Source organism: Aedes aegypti, chromosome 3 (assembly GCF_002204515.2).
Source record: "Aedes aegypti strain LVP_AGWG chromosome 3, AaegL5.0 Primary Assembly, whole genome shotgun sequence".
Taxonomy (NCBI): domain Eukaryota; kingdom Metazoa; phylum Arthropoda; class Insecta; order Diptera; family Culicidae; genus Aedes; species Aedes aegypti.
The window spans coordinates 329501526-329522201 of record NC_035109.1 but is presented as its reverse complement, the minus strand read 5'-3'; the positions used below and the strand labels follow the sequence as shown (position 1 = coordinate 329522201).

General features: G+C 36.9%; 1 protein-coding gene and 1 long non-coding RNA gene across 8 annotated transcripts in view; one reads left to right on the top strand and one right to left on the bottom strand.

Moving 5' to 3' along the window:
• Positions 1 to 17596, bottom strand: part of LOC5578353 (exostosin-1) — a 538741-nt gene extending 521145 nt beyond the window's left edge. Inside the window, exons 1-3 of one of the 7 annotated variants that reach the window (XM_021850607.1) lie at positions 17404 to 17596; positions 17231 to 17304; positions 15375 to 17122 (exon numbers count right to left, since the gene is read on the bottom strand). In XM_021850607.1, the coding sequence (XP_021706299.1) occupies positions 15375 to 16198 (824 nt within the window). In that variant the 5' untranslated portion in view covers positions 16199 to 17122; positions 17231 to 17304; positions 17404 to 17596. The other 6 variants (XM_021850609.1, XM_021850605.1, XM_021850604.1 and 3 more) reach the window with 6 other exon arrangements.
• A 716-nt stretch (positions 17597 to 18312) lies between these two features.
• LOC110678071 lies at positions 18313 to 18780 on the top strand. The gene is made up of 2 exons (XR_002501433.1): positions 18313 to 18374; positions 18450 to 18780. It is a non-coding gene; the product is annotated as an uncharacterized LOC110678071 (long non-coding RNA).
• Positions 18781 to 20676: the final 1896 nt, after the last annotated feature.

Here is a 20676-nt window from a genome sequence, read left to right as displayed (position 1 = left end):
GATATGAGGAAGTTTTAAAAAATACGTCAACATTCACAATGTCGAACAATTCAAAAGATAATTTTTAATAATGTCAAAAAGAGAAAAATATATGTATATTGAAATTGTATAAGAAAATAGCATAATGCCGACACTTATAGTGACGAACCATACAAAGTTTGTTTTAATATTACATAAAAGTTACGCTTTCAAGAAAAAATGTGTTATCATAAGCATGAAACGAACTCACCAGTTGGTAATCCATTCTCGACTGAACACAAAACTGACACTGACAGCAAAACTTCTTGGCGTTCCGAAAACAAATCGTCTTGCTTGGGCCTTCCCAAATACCTACCCAGCAAGACGCTCCAGAACAGGGAAAAAAAAATTCTCTGGTGACGAAAACACGCGCGAAACCGTGAGCAAAATCTATCGGACGACGCAAAACCGAACTGTCCTGCTTGGGCTTCACGAAGCACTACCTGCAGAATCTCGACTCATCTTGGCGAACACAAATTTCGACTCGGTTTCTCTCTCTCCCAGGACTGAACCAAGCGTTTTTCAAGGCGAAGTAGACTTCATTGACATTTGTACGCGTCATAAGGCAATGAGACAGCTGCGATCAGCTGGGATTTTGTTTACCATAAGCTTTTGACGTTTCGTGAGTGACCGTTCAACTACAAAAGAAGAGGGAAAGCTCTGGTAACACTCGCCTCTTTCGTTCACCGTTCCGTTCCTGTTACATGCACATTTTTAGCGGCTGTCAAAATGACTAAAAGTTTGAAGGCTAATATTGAAATTATAAAACCCTAAACAGTTGTCTTTCCAAAATGGCTTTACAGACACATATGAAAATATTATGTAAACCAGATCTTTAGTTTAGAATATTAGCCTTATTTAAAGGATTTTTTTTCCTGAAGATAACATAAATTGACAGTCGTTTCGGCGAGTTAGAGGACTTTCCTCACTAGACCCAGTGTAAACAATTTTGAGTGCCTCTTGGTGGCACAAGCAATCGAATACTGGTTTCCGCGTCGCAGGAGTGAATATTTTTTGTGCATTGAGTGTTAATGAAAATGTTAGAAGTTGCCAATGGCTGCTCAGAAAAGGATGGATGATCAATTTGGTTAGCTCGTGATTTTTTTTTATTTTAAATATATATTATATAATAAAACACATTAATATCATAATAACAAAAGAAATGTTACTTAAGCATTTATTCAATAAAATATTGAATTTATCCGTTTCGCATAAATCAGTTTCATACAAGAGTAGATACCATTTGAAAGAAGAAATCTGATTCAGACTATGCCAAAGGTCCATTATTGCAAACGTCCGTATGCAAAACATCATGATGATGCAGAGCGGTTCCACAGAAAATGACGACTTTTTTCCCAAATTTCATTTTTATATTTTTTGATTTGGATGAAATTTTGCGCATGCTTTCTTTATGCCCAAAAATGCCTTTTTGCATCATCGGCTCGCCATTTTGACTCTAGCCTTACTTTTGAGAAGGGCCTAAGAAAAAAATCCTTAAAAATATTCAAAAAATTATAACTTAGAAACGGTTTGTCCGATCAGTTTGGTGCCTTCCGCAAAGTTTTAGGTTATTGTTGGGACTATCTGGAAAAAATATACACTGTAAAAACATTTTTTGTAATTTTTTATAAATCGAATCAATTTTCTCAAAAATCGTATTTTTGTTTTTTTTTTATTTTTTTAAAAAATGAAGTCTTTTGCACAGTGGGTCAAGATGGAGAAATCATGGACAAAAAAGTTATGATTTTTTGAAAATAGGTGAATTTTTGAAAATGGTTATAATAAACTTTTTAAATATTTTTAAACTCGATTTTATGAAAGTACGCAAAATTTACAATAAAAAAGGTATCCTGAAAAATCAGGCTAACTTTTACCATTTAAAAGATACAGCGATTTTAATACAAAATTATGATATAATTTTCAATTTTCGGTCATTATAATATAACTTAGAAACGGTTTGTCCGATCAGTTTGGAGTCTTCCGCAAAGTTTTAGGTTATTGTTGGGACTATCTGGAAAAAAAATATACACTGTAAAAAAAAACGTTGTAATTTTTTATATATCGGAAATAAAGCTTAAAAATCAATTTTCTCAAAAATCGTATTTTTGATTTTTTTTTATTTTTTTATATGTTAAAGTAGACAAATAATGAAGTCTTTTGCACAGTGGGTCAAGATGGAGAAATCATGGACAAAAAAGTTATGATTTTTTTTAAAAAAGGTTGATTTTTCAATATGGTCTAAATAAACTTTTTGAATGCTTTTCGACCCGATTTTATGAAAGAACGCAAAATTTTCAACAACAAAGGAATATGAGAAAATTTTACTAATTGCTACCGAAACATTTGAAAAGTTTATTATGACCATTTTCAACAAATTCACCTTTTTTTTAAATCATAACTTTTTTGTCCATGATTTCTCCATCTTGACCCACTGTGTAAAAGATTATGAAAAATTACAACATTTTTTTTACAGTGTATATTTTTATTCAGATAGTCCCAACAATAACCTAAAACTTTGCGGAAGGCACCAAACTGATCGGACAAACCGTTTCTAAGTTATAATTTTTTGAAAATTATTAAGAGTTTTTTTCTTAGGCCCTTCTCAAAAGTAAGGCTAGAGCCAAAATGGCGAGCCGATGATGCAAAAAGGCATTTTTGGGCATAAAGAAAGCATGTGCAAAATTTCATCCAAATCAAAAAATACAAAAGTAAACCGACATTCGAATTCAAATGGAACCACTCTGCAGTTGTTTTGCAAACAAAATCAAATTTGGCAATGTTTACCGACACAGAGAAAGTTCTCGATAAATGCAATGCAAAGCCTGGATAACGCTACGCACGCAGTGAGTGATTATTGTCATAATCTGCTCAAGTTGTGATAAACTGTTGTTGTGGAATAAGTATGTTACAACAAGTAAGGTTGACTATTGATTCACTGCTAATGCTCATTCGACCCAGTGTGGATATTTTTTTCCGAAAGCGATATTTCTGAGTTTTAGTTTGAGCTATAACAATAAATTCATATTGATTGAGGAGCGAACGTTAAGCGTGTTGTAATAATTTTGCATGGTGAAACCACAGCAACTTTTCTAAAATTCGATCAGTTTTTTACGAGACATTTGGAGGAGATCTTTCAGTACCAGACACCTGAGCCGATAAATCCATCATTTTAAAATTATTAGTTTTATGTATTTTTGTTACCCATTAATATGTAAATATTATTATTATTATTATTGTTGTAACACACAAAATCAATTTGAAAAGATAAATACCAATTTGAATATTGGGCGGCCTGATTGAATGTTTTTATTTCGAGAACAGTAACTCATTCACGCAGAGAAATAGATTATACGATCAACAAAAATTTGGGTCAAATTTGGCAAAGTTGTTTGTTATCTCTAGGCCAATGAACATGTTTGTTGAATTCAACCCGAAATGTTTGTTGGCTTGACAATCATGATGGTTGTCAATTGAACAATCATTTAAGTTGACATTACAGTCATGCTTGACAAATAGATTATCTTGTTTGTCAAACTTATAATGCTAGGTTAGGTTGCATTTTGGTTTCAATTACATGCTTTATTCTTTATATACACAAGATTTAACAAAAGTTTTCGTCACTATTTCCATATTTGTTATTATCAGAAAATTGTAATTGGTGTACAAGAAAATACATATTCACTTTTCAACATCATTGTTTGTAGATGATAAATTGAGCTCATCTTCATTTCTGCATGATGGCATTTCGCTTTGGGTGTCATGGCAGGAGTCACGGTATGGATAATGCAAAACTATCTGAAATATGTTCAAAAATCATAGTCATTTGGATAATATTTACCTACCAATGAATTGCAATCCAATTCTGAAATCCGATCTAAGCTGTAATATATTATACTATTTATTATAATGCACTTCAATCATATAGAACGTAACCTGCCGTTCTATACATATTTATCCCGCAATCCATAATGTTTACATAGGACATGGTACAAGTAAGCGTAGAAGGGAAGTATCACATTTGTATAATATTCTTTATAGGATCAAATTAGACAACAAGGCCAAAAATTGGTTCGAGACCATAATCGGAACCTCCACCCTACATCATCTCTAAAAACCCATGCAAATGGCAGCCTACTTTGTTCTAATCAGCAAAATGAAATCGGTGGCTTCTGTTAAGAGCAACCCGGAGCAAACACACTTTGGAATTACATTTGCATATTCCTTTTCACACGCACCTTTTTATTCGAGAAAAATCTGTGCCGTGCTCAACACTGCTTTTGCCCGGCCCTTAAAACACATATGATCCAGCTGAGGCAAGGGAATTCAGAGAATGAATCAGCAGCCTTCTCGGAAGCCACGACAGGCCACTTGGACCGGAAGAATGAAACGCCAAGATCAAGGAGTCGCCTAAACGCAAAGAACCAACAACGACAGTGACGCAAATGAAAACCTTGCACGAATTTTCCTCATTTTTCATTAGTGCCTCCCCTCCTGGTTGCCATCATACGCAGAATGGTGAATGGTGGGCGGCTCCCCAGTTGGGGTATTTTTTAAACATAGAAAAATAAATATCAGTCCTTCCATCGGAAAATAAATGCTCCAGTTCGTGGAAATCAGGATAACGACATCGCGTTGCGTTGGCCGGTTGGAGGAAATCGTAATTAACACATGTACGTACGATAGGCTGCAAACGGCGATGGATGGAATAGGATCCATTTCAAAGCGTTAGGACCGAGTTTAACGAACAAAAGCCCCATCAGCGGCCGATTTCAATTTTCATCGTCACCGTGGTCGTCGTTGTTTGTTGAGTGTAGGGTTAGGGTGGCCCATACTGATCGAGCTACAAAAACTTAACAAATTTGGTACTGTACTATTTAATTCCACTAGGTTTTATATCCTTTGACAGAGATACGCGTATTTCGGTAGAAATACGCGTATCTATCAAAGGATACAAATTGTAGAAGAATAAAATGATACAGTACTCAATTCGGTATTTCATTTTTTTTTTGCAAAACTAAGGTAGAATGTGAAATTTTGATGATCGCATATTCTGGCCATTCGCTAAATATAAAGTGAATATATATTTTTTAGACAATTTACATTTTATCCGTGAGATATTACATGGCTCGAACTTTTACCCCACTGATTCGAGCTTTTGCTCCGCTATGGGCAAAACACGGTTTCCAAACATTTATTCAAAACTAATGCACCTCAAAGCTTCTTGTTACGCCCTTCCATAAAAGATTAAGATTTTCATTGTTCTTCATGCAATGAAAGTTCGACCGAAAATTACAATTTTCTGGTCATACAAAAATGGGCCACCTTAGATCAGGTTCACGGGAAGAAAAACTAGACCACGCTCGGAGAAGCAGTTTTGCCACACCAAGTGAATAATCGCGTCGTTTGAGGTGCGACCAAGGCGACGTCAAAGGAAGACGTGACTACACATCATACATCAAACGGAATGAAGCAGGAGCTGTTCGCTTGCCATCGTTTCCAGTATTAGGTACCCGTTCGGTGCTCTAATCTATTGCTTCGTGATTTGTATGAACGCGGTTTGGTACGTTTGGCCTGTCTACTCAAAAACGGCTTGATGGGCGGGCTAATCAAGCTTGAGCTTTGTCTGTGCTTGAGCTGTAAGGAAAAACAGTATCATATGTGGTTGACTAGCAGCGTATTATGTGTTATAGCAACTAATGCAGAATGCAAATTTACATTTACTCACGTCTTAAGCGCATGCAAAAACACGAATTATCGAATGTGTTCTCCACGTACTTATTTGATTATATTTAAGGGTCTTAGCAACTAAACCGTAAAACAGTAGGTATGTGGAGCATGAAGAGTATGCACTAGGGTGTTTAAAAAAATCGTTTTTGTTCTACACCGCTTATTCAATTTCAGATCAAATTCTGAGGGTCCTCCCAAAATTTAAGCTCATTTGGATGAAGACTAAGACTGCACAATCCCTTCAAAGTTCATATGGAAAAAGCAAGCAATTCATTCAATCGGTCATGATGTTTTCGCATGTATTGCGCATTTCTTTCACTACTGGACTATCTCAGAAGTTTCTACAAGTGCGGAAACGCTAATAAAAGAGCGCAATTGCATCAAATCGGGTAGGTGTCATCGGGGGACTCATTCTTCGTAAATCAAAGAATAAGTGCTCTGAATACACCAACAGGATTCTATGCAATCCCGCACTTTTATTCACACTTTCGCAGTTATGAGGCCGCACTTCGCAGTCCAGTCGTGAAAGAATTACACAATACATAAAAGAATTTAACTGAGCGAATATGTTTCTGTAGACGAATTCCATCCAGAATGAGTTGAAAAAAAAAATAAAAATCGTGCTCGATAATCTTCGATTTGGATAAAATTTTGTGCATGTTTTCGGTATGGTAGAATAAGTGTTTTCCTTAGAAAATTTGATCATTTTGACTCAAGAATAACTTTTGAAAATTACCTATACAATTTTGCATGCAACTTATTTGAAAAATTCTAACTCCGAAACTGTTGATTTAAGAGAAAAATTTTCTATGAAGAGGTTGTAATGAACCGTTTGGACTATAAAATATATATACACTGAAAAAATATCTTATTTATTTTCACAAAGAATCAAAAATAAAACTAAAATTTTACATTACATAAAAACCACATTTTTATTATATTTTCAATTTTTTACCATAGAATCTTGATAGTTAACAGATGTTTGAGACAAAGTTTCATGATAAAGAATTTTTTTTCTAAGAACAACTTTTAGCCGATATTCGAAATTTTGATTTTTTGTTAAAATATATACGTTTTGATGATACAATAAGTATATATTATATACACAATCTTGACATTATTCTGAACCAAAATGAATTCTTGATCACTTCTCTAGAAGTAGCTATTTCCAAATTATCTAAAGTTTAATGCAAAGAAATATAAATTAAATAATAAAATAGGCTATTTTTATTGATGAAGAAACGCGAATAACTTATGACAATGGAATTAAATAGTATAGTACTAAATTCGGTTTTTTCATCTACTTATAGGTATTCTACTAAACAGCTCGAAGATTTATTATAATGAAAATTGGCTATTTTATTATTTTATTTCACTTTTTTGCAATAGACTTGATATAATTAGAAAATGGCTACTTCTAGAGAAGTTATCCATATGATCATTATGTTTTAGAATCATTTCAAAATTCTTATTGTACCATCAGAACGCATTTATTTTGGAAAAAAAAAAACAGAAATAAATGAAAATCGACCAAAACTTGTTTTTAGAAAAACTGTTTTATTAAAAATTTCTCCATCATGAAGCTTTATCCCAAACATCTGTTAACTATCAAAATTCTATTGTGAAAATTTGAAAATATTATTAGTTTTTGTGTAATTTAAAAATTAAGTTATTTATTTTCAATTTTCCATGAAAAAACAAAAATCTTTTTTCAATGTGTATTTTTATCTTCACACGCAAAAAATTGTGCGGTAAAAACTACCATTTTGGGGGTTAACTTAAGCGCTCGCGCCGGCAATTTTCAGCAGACCAGAAATGCGCTTAATTTTACCATGTCTGTAGTCGAAATCAGATTGTTGTAAATTATTTCTGTGAAATGTACCAGTAATGTGGTGGGATGTACCGTAAACATAGTAAATTGGTCCGGAATTCCATGGTAGTTCCAAGAATGGGCATAGTCAGCTACAATAGTAATTTTAACCACAGAAATTTTTTCCGTGCACTGAAATGAATTTTATTGTGCAAACTACTAAATTCATGATAAAATTAAGAACTGCACCAACGATTTTCAACCGACTACATTAATCTGTTAACTCTACCAAAACATAGTCAACTTCACTACACAAGCAAATATACTCTGTTTATTTAACCAGAGTTGTATTATTTATGACTAGAAACATTCTAGATTTGACAAGTTTGGCATTATACTTTTGACCGCACTGTGTTGTACGGTGGCTATCACGGATTGAAATACGACGCTTTGTAGTGGATTCTACTACCCGCATAGAGAATCACAGTTCGCCTTACATTCAAAACAATTAATTTGTATATCCTGCACCCTCATATTCCCCTGCAGGTCATAAGCATAGTCGGGGGCCCTAATTTGAGCATTTTTGCACCAAATTTTTGAAAAATTTGGCGTGACCCCACTTAGCAGCGGCATATTTTTCCAACCAGCTGCCGTGCGGATAGAGAAACGTCATTTGAGAAGTAACGCTGCCACACACGCCTGAAATAGGCAGGGCCGCATCATGTAGAATGCAGAATGCTATCGTCAGATCGTCACCAAACCAGATAGCGCACAACTAAATCGCGACGCGGCTCAACTCGTAGCAATATAGAATCATGTTTGAAACATTACGCATCTATCAGATAATCTTTGAATACGCAGCGCGCTGTTATTAGTAGATTAGTCGCGGTACAAGGGACTGATAACATAATATTTTCATATGAAATGCCTGTCTTGTTTATGTAACATTGAATAGTCCAATTTACGAGTCGTTTCGGATATGATGATCGCTCATTTTATGAATGACGATTTGATAAGAAGCAGTCGCGTATCGCGTGAAAGTAACAGCAATATCATCAATGTTGAAGTTTTGTCAAATGGATTATCAATTATTGATTAATCTTCAACAAAATTGTTCAGTAGCACATGGGCTATCATTATTCGAGCCAAGAGCTTCAAGATTTTCTTACCAGGTGGCGCTAGTGAGCATTGAATTTTTATTTTGCGGATAGCTCAGTGGCCTGACCACTTGGAAAGATGGCGTCTTCAACGAAGATATTCAGTAGTACAAGGGCTATCATTATTCGAGCCAAGAGATTCGATATTTTCTTACTAGGTGGCGCTAGTGAGCATTACATTTTTGTTCTGCGGATAGCTCAGTAGCCTGACCACTTAGAAAGATGGCGTTTTGAACAAGTTGTTCAGTAGCACAAGGGCTATCATTATTCGAGCCAAGAGATTCGATATTTTTCTCACCAGGTGGCACTAGTAAGCATTGAATTCTTGTTTTGCGGCTAGCTCAGTGGCCTGGCCTCGCAAAACACTAACACATTTACATTTTACCATATACAACCTATTTTTAACAGTTTGGCAAACAGTGACTCGTTTTAGTGTTTGTGAGCGAAGTACCTACAATATTTTCATCGTTTCGCCATTTGTTTTGTTTGGTTTAGGAGTGAAAAAAAAACTCGTGCGGAAATAAATTTTCAAGTGGCGGATCTTTATTTGAGAAGGATTCAAGCTTCTTCCCTCTGTTTTAGGCTTGTGAGCAAGATCCCAAGTGACCTGTTTCATATCCAGATTTCTCAGGTAAGAAGAATTTATTCTGTGTAACTTAGATCCAAGTTCTAACGGGCACCAAATTGTTGTTTCCAGGATGTGTTGTTGCAGTGACCTAGAAATGAAACCAACAAATTATTACCGTTACCGATCTTCCCGTAATCTTCTAGCTGAGAAATCGTGCCTCCAAGGCCCAGGATTGTGTGAGCAAAAACCCCCAGAGTTTGGAACGGCGAGAAGAGCAAAAAAAAAAAAGTTGTGAAATAAGAAGCGCAATCTGTTTTACAGTGTAATTGCTCTTATATGAATAAAAATGCATAAAAGATTAAATCCATTCATCTTTCATTGATTAATCACAACAGGGATAATTCTTGGGTTAAATACTATATCTCACAATTAAACGATAATTACATATACAGTATTTGTTTTGATTTAAATTATAAAGTTCAACCATTCTCTACCTGTTTGGATTACAGTAGATTGATCAAAAAATGGAAGGTATGTGAACCGTTTGGCAGATTGTAATGAAAAAAATTTGTTCGACAAAATCGACCTTTTTAAATGGTTACATAACTTAACCGCCTATTCCCCACATTGTAATTTGTGCAATTACCATTCCCCGAACTGTAAAACCCGTTTATGGTACTGTTGGTTTATTGTTATTTTTAATTTTACACCGAATTATGCGAATACTGTTGTTAATTGTTGTGGATTGAATGGGAAACAGTAGATGTATGGTTCATAATTATGCGGGTATGTATATAGTCACATTTACTGCACTGCTCAGTGATTTTTACCAGATCATAGTTAACTTGACAGATTTTTGTAGTCGGTTGAAAATCGTTGGTGCAGTTCTTAATTCTACCATAGCATAGCATAGACTGACTTTACATGTCAATGGTTGCTACTGTGTGATTGATCGGAACTAGTGATCCTTTATAGAGAGATAAGCGGAAGTAAAATGGAATGATTTGGCAACAGATCAGCAGTGCTGATGTTGCTCGGCGTCGAGAATAATATTGTAACACGGACATGACTTCCTCATTGCTAAGAAGTGTATTTTGTTTCATTATAGATCTTTGAGCTACATATCAAAACTAATAAACAGCCGAAAAAAATCAAAAACTAAAAATCGCATTGACAAAAATTCAAAAAGTAAAACATTTCATTTTTTTGCTTCATGCAAATTTACTTTTACTGAAATAATTTCAAGCGGATTACATTACTCTTCAAGAAAAGTTCAAAACAAACATAACGCATGTTCGTTTGGCTCACACTTTGACAGGTCTCGCTGCTCGATTGGCTCACACTTTGACAGAAATGTCAGCTTCCGCGAATCTCTCTTATAAAGGATTTCTAATCGGAACTGGTAAAAATTGCACTTCGATCCAAATGGATCAGGGTTGGGACTTTTCACTTATTCTCGAAGTGCAATTTTAGCAGATCTCATATTATTGATCAATCACGGCGCCGGCCAAGTCCTTACAGTCAGTTGGGATTGGGAAGGAATGTTAGGGTGTAATGATTGTTGCTTCTAGAAACCGAGAATACCTCTGCATCTCCACAATCAAAAAGAAGGATGTTTATTAGTGAGAAAGGAAAAAGATCTGGGAGTCCCTTTTGGTCGGTGATGCGATCCATGGATAAGGAGGAATAATACTACTTTTACCTAAAACTTTTTTGGCATTTTGTACCGCGAGACAAAATATATTTTAATATATAGAAGATTAGGAAAATTCGTCGACATTCAAAATGTCGAACTAATAAAAGGTTATTTTAAGTAATGAAAAGAAAAGAAAGCTATGCGTAATAAAATTATATTTAATAAGAACAAGGGTTTATGCCGACACTTGATGTGACGAACCATCCACAGATTGTTTGAAAAATACGGAAACGATAATCATACAATTTTGAAACATAGGTCAAAAACCCTAATAAATCTTTTTAATTTAATGCATTCTGACTTATATTAGTGAAATAGCCATGAAAGTTTTATCAAAAAAAAAACCGTATAGGGTATCTTTAAGAAAACGTAAACCTGTATTACCTCGACATGCATAATATCGAACTAATCAAATGTTATTTTTGGTAATGACGAAAAACGAAATACATATGTATATTAGAGTTATTTAAAATAGAATAAGGGTTCATGCCGCCACTTGTAGTGACGAATTGCCCATAGTTCGTTTGAAGAAAACAAAAGTAACGTTGCATCGGTATAAATGAGTAATCATAAGCATGAAACGAGCTCACCAGTTTGTAATCCATCATCGACTGAACACGAATATCTTTGCGCACTCGCACAACGCGAACCGGACACGCTTGTTTGTGCTGCTTTTCCAATGCACTGCCCAGAATCGCGCGCAAACGGAGAGACGGGAACCGCACCGATGGAGCAAAAACAAAAATCATTCCCATTTCCAAACTTAGTTCTTAGTTGAAGAACAAAGTCAAACATTCATCTACTATATCAGATAGTTGAGAATACGTACAAGAAGTAAAAATAATCAAGTTTTTCTACATAATCAGACATTACATAGCTGCACATGTCCAAAAACCTAAATTTTGCTTCAAAACTCAACTAATCAATTTTCACCAAAACCCGTGCAAATTTTGGTTTCAGCATATTTTTTTCTGGTCGAAACTTATTCTCATATGGATTCAACAGCTTTGGATGCAAATTTATATTCAAGTGTCGTTAAGCTTATAAAATTATTACTTATTGTCGTAGGTACTTCAAATATTTTAAGAAGAGCTACTTTATACCATACAACTCCCGCGGAGATATCTTGCTCAAACGTGCGTTTAAGACTAAGGAATCATTGGAGAAGATTCTTCTTGCCTAAATTTGCCTAAACGATAGTTGTTCGAAAATGTTGAGAGCCAAAAAACGTATGAAAAACAGCATTTTTGTTAGAATTTTGCCCTATGACAACCAAAAAATTGTGACCATGCCCAAAATAGAGTCTTCCACTCTAAATCATGGCCCAATACATTTTTAATGGCTGAAAATAGTAAAATATTGAAAATGCGCAATTTTTGCCATTATTTTTCAAAACTGGACCAATGTGTACCGAGGACCTGGGATTGTATCCAATCCCCGAACAAGTCACTTATAACATTAAAGTTAAAGTGACAACTTTCTTCGGAAGGGAAGTCAGTCATTGGTCCCAAGATGAGCTAGCCTAGGGCTAAAAATCCCGATAATGAAGATAAAAAAAAAACTCAATGCCCTGATTAACGGATCCTTTGTCAAGGGAATCTTGTTGGTAGTTCCTATGTTTTAGCTCTGGAAACTTTGATAATTATGTTTGCACAAACTTGAAATCAATGGAAGCGCCCAATATCGGCCAACTTCTTCCTGATGGTGAATCAAAACACGAATCATGGTCAGGGGTTGAATTCAGAGAAAATTAAGAAAATCTCTCTTTAATCGCTGTTCGCAGCAGACTGCGCGCGGTTGGATTTGTTTTGTATGTGCTGCCAAGTTTTATCTCGGTTCCTCATTTATTAGACTTGGGCCGGCGAAAATTTCGATGAAAAGTATCAATTTGTGGAAATAAAGTGTTGATTTAATAGAAAAAAAAGTGTCGCAAGAGTGAATCGTTCATCCAAATTTAGACGCCTGAGTACAATCAAAAGATGGCAATAAATATTGTTGCGATTTTTGAGTAAACTATCTTGTTACTCCGCGGGTTTCTAGGACACTTTGTAGTCGACAGCCAGTGTTTGATACCTTTGTAAGGCATTCATTCAATTAAAGTGTACAAAATTGTAAATTATGGATCAAAAAGACATTTAAAGTGTGGATCTGGCATTCGGTCGAGCGATGACCGATTTCAACGGCGAGAAGCAATTTGAGCGTTTTGGTGAACTGTACTGAAAGAGGAGCGGCAAATTGCAATGGAGTATCGAAAAATGAATTAGGTGAGTTTGATACAATCTGTAGCCAGAACGTAAATTTCAACCATTTACTAGCCAGAACGTTAATAAAACGTATCCTATGGCATTACCTTCAACAACATCTGCATATTTCTTAAGTAGGTGTACATTTATTCATTCCTTCTCATTTCCCTACAGTTTGGTATTTCAATTTGAACACAATTTGAACAATTTTACACAAAACTTCACCAATTTAACGCAGACAATAAATCCAATTATTAACCTGAATCATAAAGTTTCTGAGTATATATTATCAAGAAACGTATTTCCTAATGTTCTAAACAATGGACGAATAATAAGGACCATGGCCGCATAGTCATAGCATACTGTGATCAATTTTAAGAAATTTTTAGTTTGACAGCAGCCTGGCTGCTTGTTGATTTCCAGTCCGCACCCCCCAGGGCTTTACCATCTACGAATCAGAGTCTATATACAGAGAGTTGCGCGAAGAGACTTCTTTGAATTATTGTTCCTCTTCGTCTTCGAAAATAGCCCCTGTCTGTTTTGCTAGTCTGCTTGATAGGTGGATGGTTTGACAGTTCGTTAGGTAGATTTGGTTTCACTATTCGCCAGCGTTGCCAACCTTCCAGATTTGTCTGGAATATTCCAGATTTTTGAGGCCTCATTTTACAAAAATCTGGAAGATCCAGATAAAATTTATAATTAATTTGTAAGGTTTTGTAAATAATTTGTAAGGTTCTCCATAGAAGACATAAGAGATCCAGACTTTTCCAGACAAATTTTCAAAATCTTCCAGATTTTTGAAAAATTGACTTGGCATCCCTGCTATTCGCGCAACTCTCTGTGTATAGAGACTCTGCTACGAATGTTTGAAAATTGCTTAACCCGCAAAGTGCCGGGACGAACCCAATTTTTTTATATGCTCGTTCTCAGCAATGCTGTGACCGATTTTCAAGAGTTTTGGCTTTTAGTGAAGGGAATTAGTTGTACTTACTTTCAGCATTGGTGCCGCTACTCCTTACCCTTACCGTTTTTTGAAGATGCAAATAAGTCTGTGTTTTCCCCCGTTTTCCACGCTGAGCTAACCAAATAGCCCTGGTTTTTGAATAGATTCGTCGCCCAGTAAACCAAATCTTATCAGAGTGGTGCCGTTTAGTGAGGGGATGGTTACACACATTTCGGGAATAACTTGGTTCCGATGGTAAACAACCTGGTTCTCCGAAAAATCGGGAATAAACGTGACAATGGTCAAATCGTGAAAGTCGTCCTAGACAGCTGCGGTTTTTTGAAAACTCATCGCAATCAATTGTCAAAGAACGTAATAGATGACAGTAATCGCTTATAGACATTACTGGCCACTATAACGGCATCCGGAATATCCGGAACACCCGTAAAAATGGTCATTTCGTAAAAATCATCGTAGAACGCCACGATTTTTTCCAATGATATCAGAATTGAAATTATAGGACAAAATGGATGATTTGGATTGTACATTACTTTTTGCTCATGCGATATGTCGCTTACGTGCGTGATTTACTATGCTAAAAGCCTCAATTTGTTTACTCAGCACCAGCGCCACGCAAACGGTGGCTGGCTTCAAGAACTAGTTCCTTCTTCAGGGAGTTGGTGAAATAGGAAGAGAAAAATACTTAAATATGGGTATTCCATTTTCTCCGAGAAGTTGAATTTTGACGTTTAAGGTTTGTAAATTCAATAATAATAATGTTTGAGAATAAAGTTGTTACGAACTATACGGTATAGTTATTTTAAACAATATGTCAACTTTTTTATAGATATATCCAAAACAGCCCTAAAAATAATAACGAATACCGTATATAGTTCACCGTGAAGCTTGTTACAACTTACGAAGCATGCTTAAGCATTGTCAATCATGGACCGATACAGATGCGATGTTTTTCTTCGCTTGCTTTGATCGTGCTTTAAAATCAATTGAAAACGAATTCGGCCATGCCTGATCAATGATGTTCTTGAATTAGATGAAATCATCTTGTCTACGACAAGTCGTTGCTTCTCTTTAGGTTAAGAACTCTACGGCATCAATTGTCTCAGGCAGCTTTATGACACATATTTTTAGATGAACAAACATTTTAGTACTTGGTACCAATGTGTTTTGCAGGGGAAGCAACTGATCACCTACCTTTTTCCCTTGAACGCCAGCAAATACTTCTTGTTGGCCGGAAAGTTGTTGCTAGCTACGAATCCGGTGTTTCCACCGCGCAACGGGAACTGCTTGTGGAACAGCGGTATGCTCACGTCGAAGTTAGGCCGCAGCGACTGTACACTCATACTGGCCTTGGCCAGGATTGCCTGTCCCGGATCGAACCCGAGCCCGTTCTCGTTGTAGTCCGGCCACGTTCCCGAGTAGAGATTGAATATGATATGGTTACGCCCATTGTTCCAGTAGGGCAATCGTTGCAACCGTGATGGCACATTCCGTACGTAGTCTTCACTCAGTGAGTCCCTATCCAACGTATCGATGCCCAGGACAAATAGGCATGCCTTATCCGGATCGGCAGTGTAGTACCGGCTCTCTTGGATGGCAGAGATGATTTTCTGATAGTTGGGACTGATTGGAGGAGGTGCTCCCAGAGAATTGAGTGGCTCTGGTGGATAGACGTAGACCAAGAAGTTCTGGTCGGTGCATTTGGTGAAGTCGAAGCATGTTTCCATCCGACAGGTTCGGATCGGGGACGGGAGTGAATCCCCGATGTATTTCGATTCAAAGGAAGGATGAGCGTAAAGATCGTCATCTGGGATGGAATGAGAACTCTGGACGGGTTGTTCTGGATAGTCGGGAAATTGGTAGTACAACTGTTGATATGGTGGGAGCTTGGATGGGTTCTTACGAACGCTTATGGCGAACAATTTCTGGAGCCATTTGAGTCGGTAGCCTCCAAAATAGCAATACGCGAGGAAAGCGCAGCAGATTATCACCAGAATGTAGCGCTTTTTCGCTTGCATTTTGGATGAAAGGCTTGGCGGGAGAGTGAAGGTACTCAAATATTTACGGGCACAGCTGCAGCTCCGGAGATTAATTGTTGTACATTGAAATATTTAATTTCAAGTATCGTTGCACTGGGTCAGATACCATTTCGGGCATTATCCGGAGATTCCAATGCGTAGTTGCAGGCCAACGAACGCGAGACACGTTTTTGGGTGTTATCGCTCCTATTTTACTTGTTTCACTGATTCTTCTTGATTATTTAAATATTAACATTAATTCCTATTTTAAAATTAACCAACTGCACTGCCAACTACGAGTACAGATATCACATAAAGATTATCCGCTTTTTATTATGCGTATTGACACTAGATAACATGTTTCCCGGCTATACCGCTCTGCCTACAAAAGCTGCACCAACTTCAAACAATTCTACTTTACACATGAATAATTCAGCTCATCCCTCGAAAAAACGCCGCGCACTGACCGTGGTATTATTGTTTAGTATACAACACATCAGTATCGATTTTTAATCCTTTCCTCTTTCTCTGCCTATTCAAGCAACTACTAACTGCAGCGGCTGTCGCCTCTATGGGAGGTAAATCTTATTTTCGGCTTTGTTTACATTCCGCCAGCCCAGATTCCGCTACAGCAGGTAAACATCTCAGCTCAGCGATCAAATCTGTTAGAATAACATCCATCTGATTTCCGCTGCTCACAGTCGTAAGCCATCACAGCTCCTCGACAGACAATGCTTCAAAAAACACGTCCGCTCTGCCCCGAAGAATCACTGCGGAACGCATCATGTCATATTTTGACATTTACATTTATTTACATTCATATCCCGGACAAGCACTGGGGATTTGCCACTTCTTTTACAGATTTTAGGCGGCCTCACTGCTAGTCGAACTGAAATTCACCTTCCCCGGATCACATCCCTATGACTTAAACACAATTTAAACCGTGAGATGCTTTCTGGGCCTAGCCCAGCTCTTCAAACATCCCCAGCTTCTTCCCTTTTCACGCACTACACCTTCCGGAACGATCCTTACACGTCACAGACTCGACGAGACGCACTTCTGATCCACCGTTCACATTTCCCTGGCTTCGAATTTAATCAAGCCCCCTGAAAACATGACAATCCATCACAATTAATCCTACAAAAATACCGATTTGCACACTTCCGATCCACTTCCCTTCCCAGGTATAAAAAACAACACCACACCAGAAGAAGGAGGAAAAAACACCGTCTGGGCCACGAAGATCTCCGCGCGAACACTACTTGGCCACAAGATGCGACAGAAAAGACGTACCGAACAAGACTGATTCGATATTCCACCGCACCATCGAAGCGAAGAGTAGCTCTATGGCTGAAAGCAACCCTACTTGTCAAACATGCGTGTGGGAAGCGCAACCCTGTAACCACCACACACCCACACGCCTGCCAGCATTCCGTCTCATCCCTGATCCATCCATGGACGGCAAATGTTTACAATGAAGTGTCATGCCCCGGCGAGGCGAAGGCGTGTGCGATGAGTTCCCTCCGATTCGATGTTCTGCTGGCATGCTCTGGCTGGGTTTGTTTTCGTGCCATCTCTTAGCGGTTCTGCCGGGAGAAAGAACGAGAAGGAAGGCCGAAGAGGAGAAACGTCAAACTGAGGCAAATCGGTACTGCCAACCTTACGTGATTGGTAGTAAATTTATTAGAGATAACAAGTTTAACAAGAGCGCATCGAGCGAACGCTTGCGGTTTTGAAGTGATTGTTTGGATTGATTTTAAACGAAACTTTAAATTAACTTCAGTGGAAATAATTATGACTTCTATCAGTGAATCAAATTGTCATCAAAATAGACGAAAAACAAACAACAAAGCAAGCTCACTCACAATCGTTTGTCACAACCGTTGCGGATAAGGACACAATTGAAAGCAAAATTGTCATGACAATCACAGAGCGCAACATTGTTGCAATCTTTTCAACACGCGATTTATCAGTTAATTTGAACTCAAAACCAAATTTGTTTTATGGATGCTGTTTGATAATGTGTCAATGTTTACCAACACGGAGAAAGTTCTCGAAAATTGCAATGCGAAGCCCAGCAAATCCCTGCGCACGTGGTGATCGATCTTTGTCATATTCTGTTCAAGTGATGATAAAGTTATGTTGTGGAATAAAATTGTTGCAACAAAAATAGGAGGTGACAATGTCTTTGTTGCTGCGTGTTCGGTGACAATTGATTCACTGACTTCTATAATTTGTCTATCTTTTTCAGAATTTCTTCATCTATGGTGGACTTAAACTTCGAACGGAAAGAAACTCTCATATAAAAAACATGGATGTTTGGGAAAAATGTTTGATGCTTGATTTATGACGAATCATTAACTAAGTTTGAGTAGAATATTTGATAAAATAAAATTTTCATATTTGGTTTGTCTTTTTTAGGATTTCTTCATCAAAAGGTGGAAATTCACACATAAACAACATCTAACAACATGAAGGATTGGGAACAATAAACGTATACAAATATGTTAACAATCAGATAACCAGCACCAATTTAATGGCATTGGATAAATTTATGTAATAATAAATCTTCGAGCTTTTTAGTAGAATACCTATAAGTAGATGAAAAAAACAAATTTAGTACTATACCATTTAATTCCACTAGAGTTTGTATCCTTTGGCAGATACGCATATTTCGACCTCAACTGTAAGTCCGTATTCAGTGTCGTGTACTAGACTCGACTTATAAGTATGAGTCTAGTACACGGCACTGAAGACGGCCTTACAGTTGAGGTCGGAATTCGCGTGTCTGTCAAAGGATACAAACTCTAGTGGAATTCAATGGTATAAGCCTGATTCGCTGCTGACAAGTAATTTCTTGGCCTATCTTGATGCATGGGAAATTTCTGCAAGAAATCGATCAAGGACGTGCTTTTTTCTGATCGCAGTACGCAGTTGAAAAGAGATGTCAGTTCAAACGGGAGTCACTGTAGAAAATTTCTGCAAGGAATCGGCGAGAAATTTCTTTAGCGATTGCTGTTCAGCAGCAAATCAGGCTATAGTACTAAACTCGGTTTTTTCACCTACTTAAATGTATAAGGCCGGTTTGCTACTGACAAGAAAAGGAATCGCCTATCTCGATGCGTGGAAAATTTCTCCCAAGAAATGGTCAAGAAAATCACTTTTTTCTGATCGCAGTACGCAGTTGAGAAGAAATGTCACTTCAAAGGGGGCTCTCTGTAGGAAATTTCTTGACCCTTTCAGTCAAGGAATTTCTTTACTTTTCTTGAGCGAAACAGCATACTTAGCTATATAGCTGAACTTTGAAGAAGGCAATCATACAGAACAATAAAGCACAACAATTAGCAGGAGACACCTGATCTACACTTGAGCACTCTTTATTTATTAATTATTATGCACAGAACACTATTTAGTTCTCTAAATCATCTATTTTTCCTCACCAAAGTCACGATTGACTTGTTCTTTTATCGGCCATGCAATTACTATTGTCGGCAGCTAAATTGTTCTCTTCGGCAATCCAAAACTGTACAAAAACTAGGTTATGTATTGGTAACTTTTCATATTAGTTGACAATGCCTGAATTTAAACGTCACTCATTATGTTCTACTCGTTGAAAGGGCCAATGCAGAAAAATACAGACTACACTGAGGACAGCATTGCAATTATAAATATTATAGCTGAGAGTCATATTGAATAATACACAACGCCACTAAATTTGTGCAGACTAAGGTGCCGTCCATAAATAACGTAACGCTCTAGGGGGAGTAGGCTCAAACGTTGCGGCTCAAAAACAAAAATTTATTTTTTTCTTACAAAGACCGTTGCGGAGGGGGGAATGGTCGAACACAGCAAAAAAAGTTGTTGAATATTACATCGAAACTGCTGCAACCAAGTCGTTCCCTCGGTTGTGTAATATTACACAGCCCGACGTACTCGTGAGCTGTTGGTGTAATAAGTGCGACCGATGTAATTTTCCCGATGTAATAGTTTCAACGTACACAATAAGATGTAATCGATGCGATGTAATATGGAAGCTATGTAATCTAAGCGATTTAGTAGGAAAAAGCGATAACAAATTCTGCTCAATGGTTGATTAAATTCCTTCTTATCCTTTTTCGATCTTAAATCATTTTTATGATTTAAAATCGAGTTTTACACATGAAGGTTGAGTTAGGTATTAGAATTTTGGAATAGATAAAAGCAAATTAATCAACCATTGAGTAGAATTTGTTGATAACAAGATAAAGCATGTTTCTTAAAAATATATTAATATTATTCAAACGGAGAATATTAGCACAGAGTCATGAAAATCATTAAATTATGGAGCATAATAACTAGGACGCTTCAGCTGATGAATTCAGAAACCGCAGTGGACCCTTCCAAATAAAACACAAGTCTGAAGGCACTCAAGGATGTATTTAGATTGCCTCAGCCATTTTTTTTTCGTATCGATCTGAAAAATGAAATGAAAATATTGG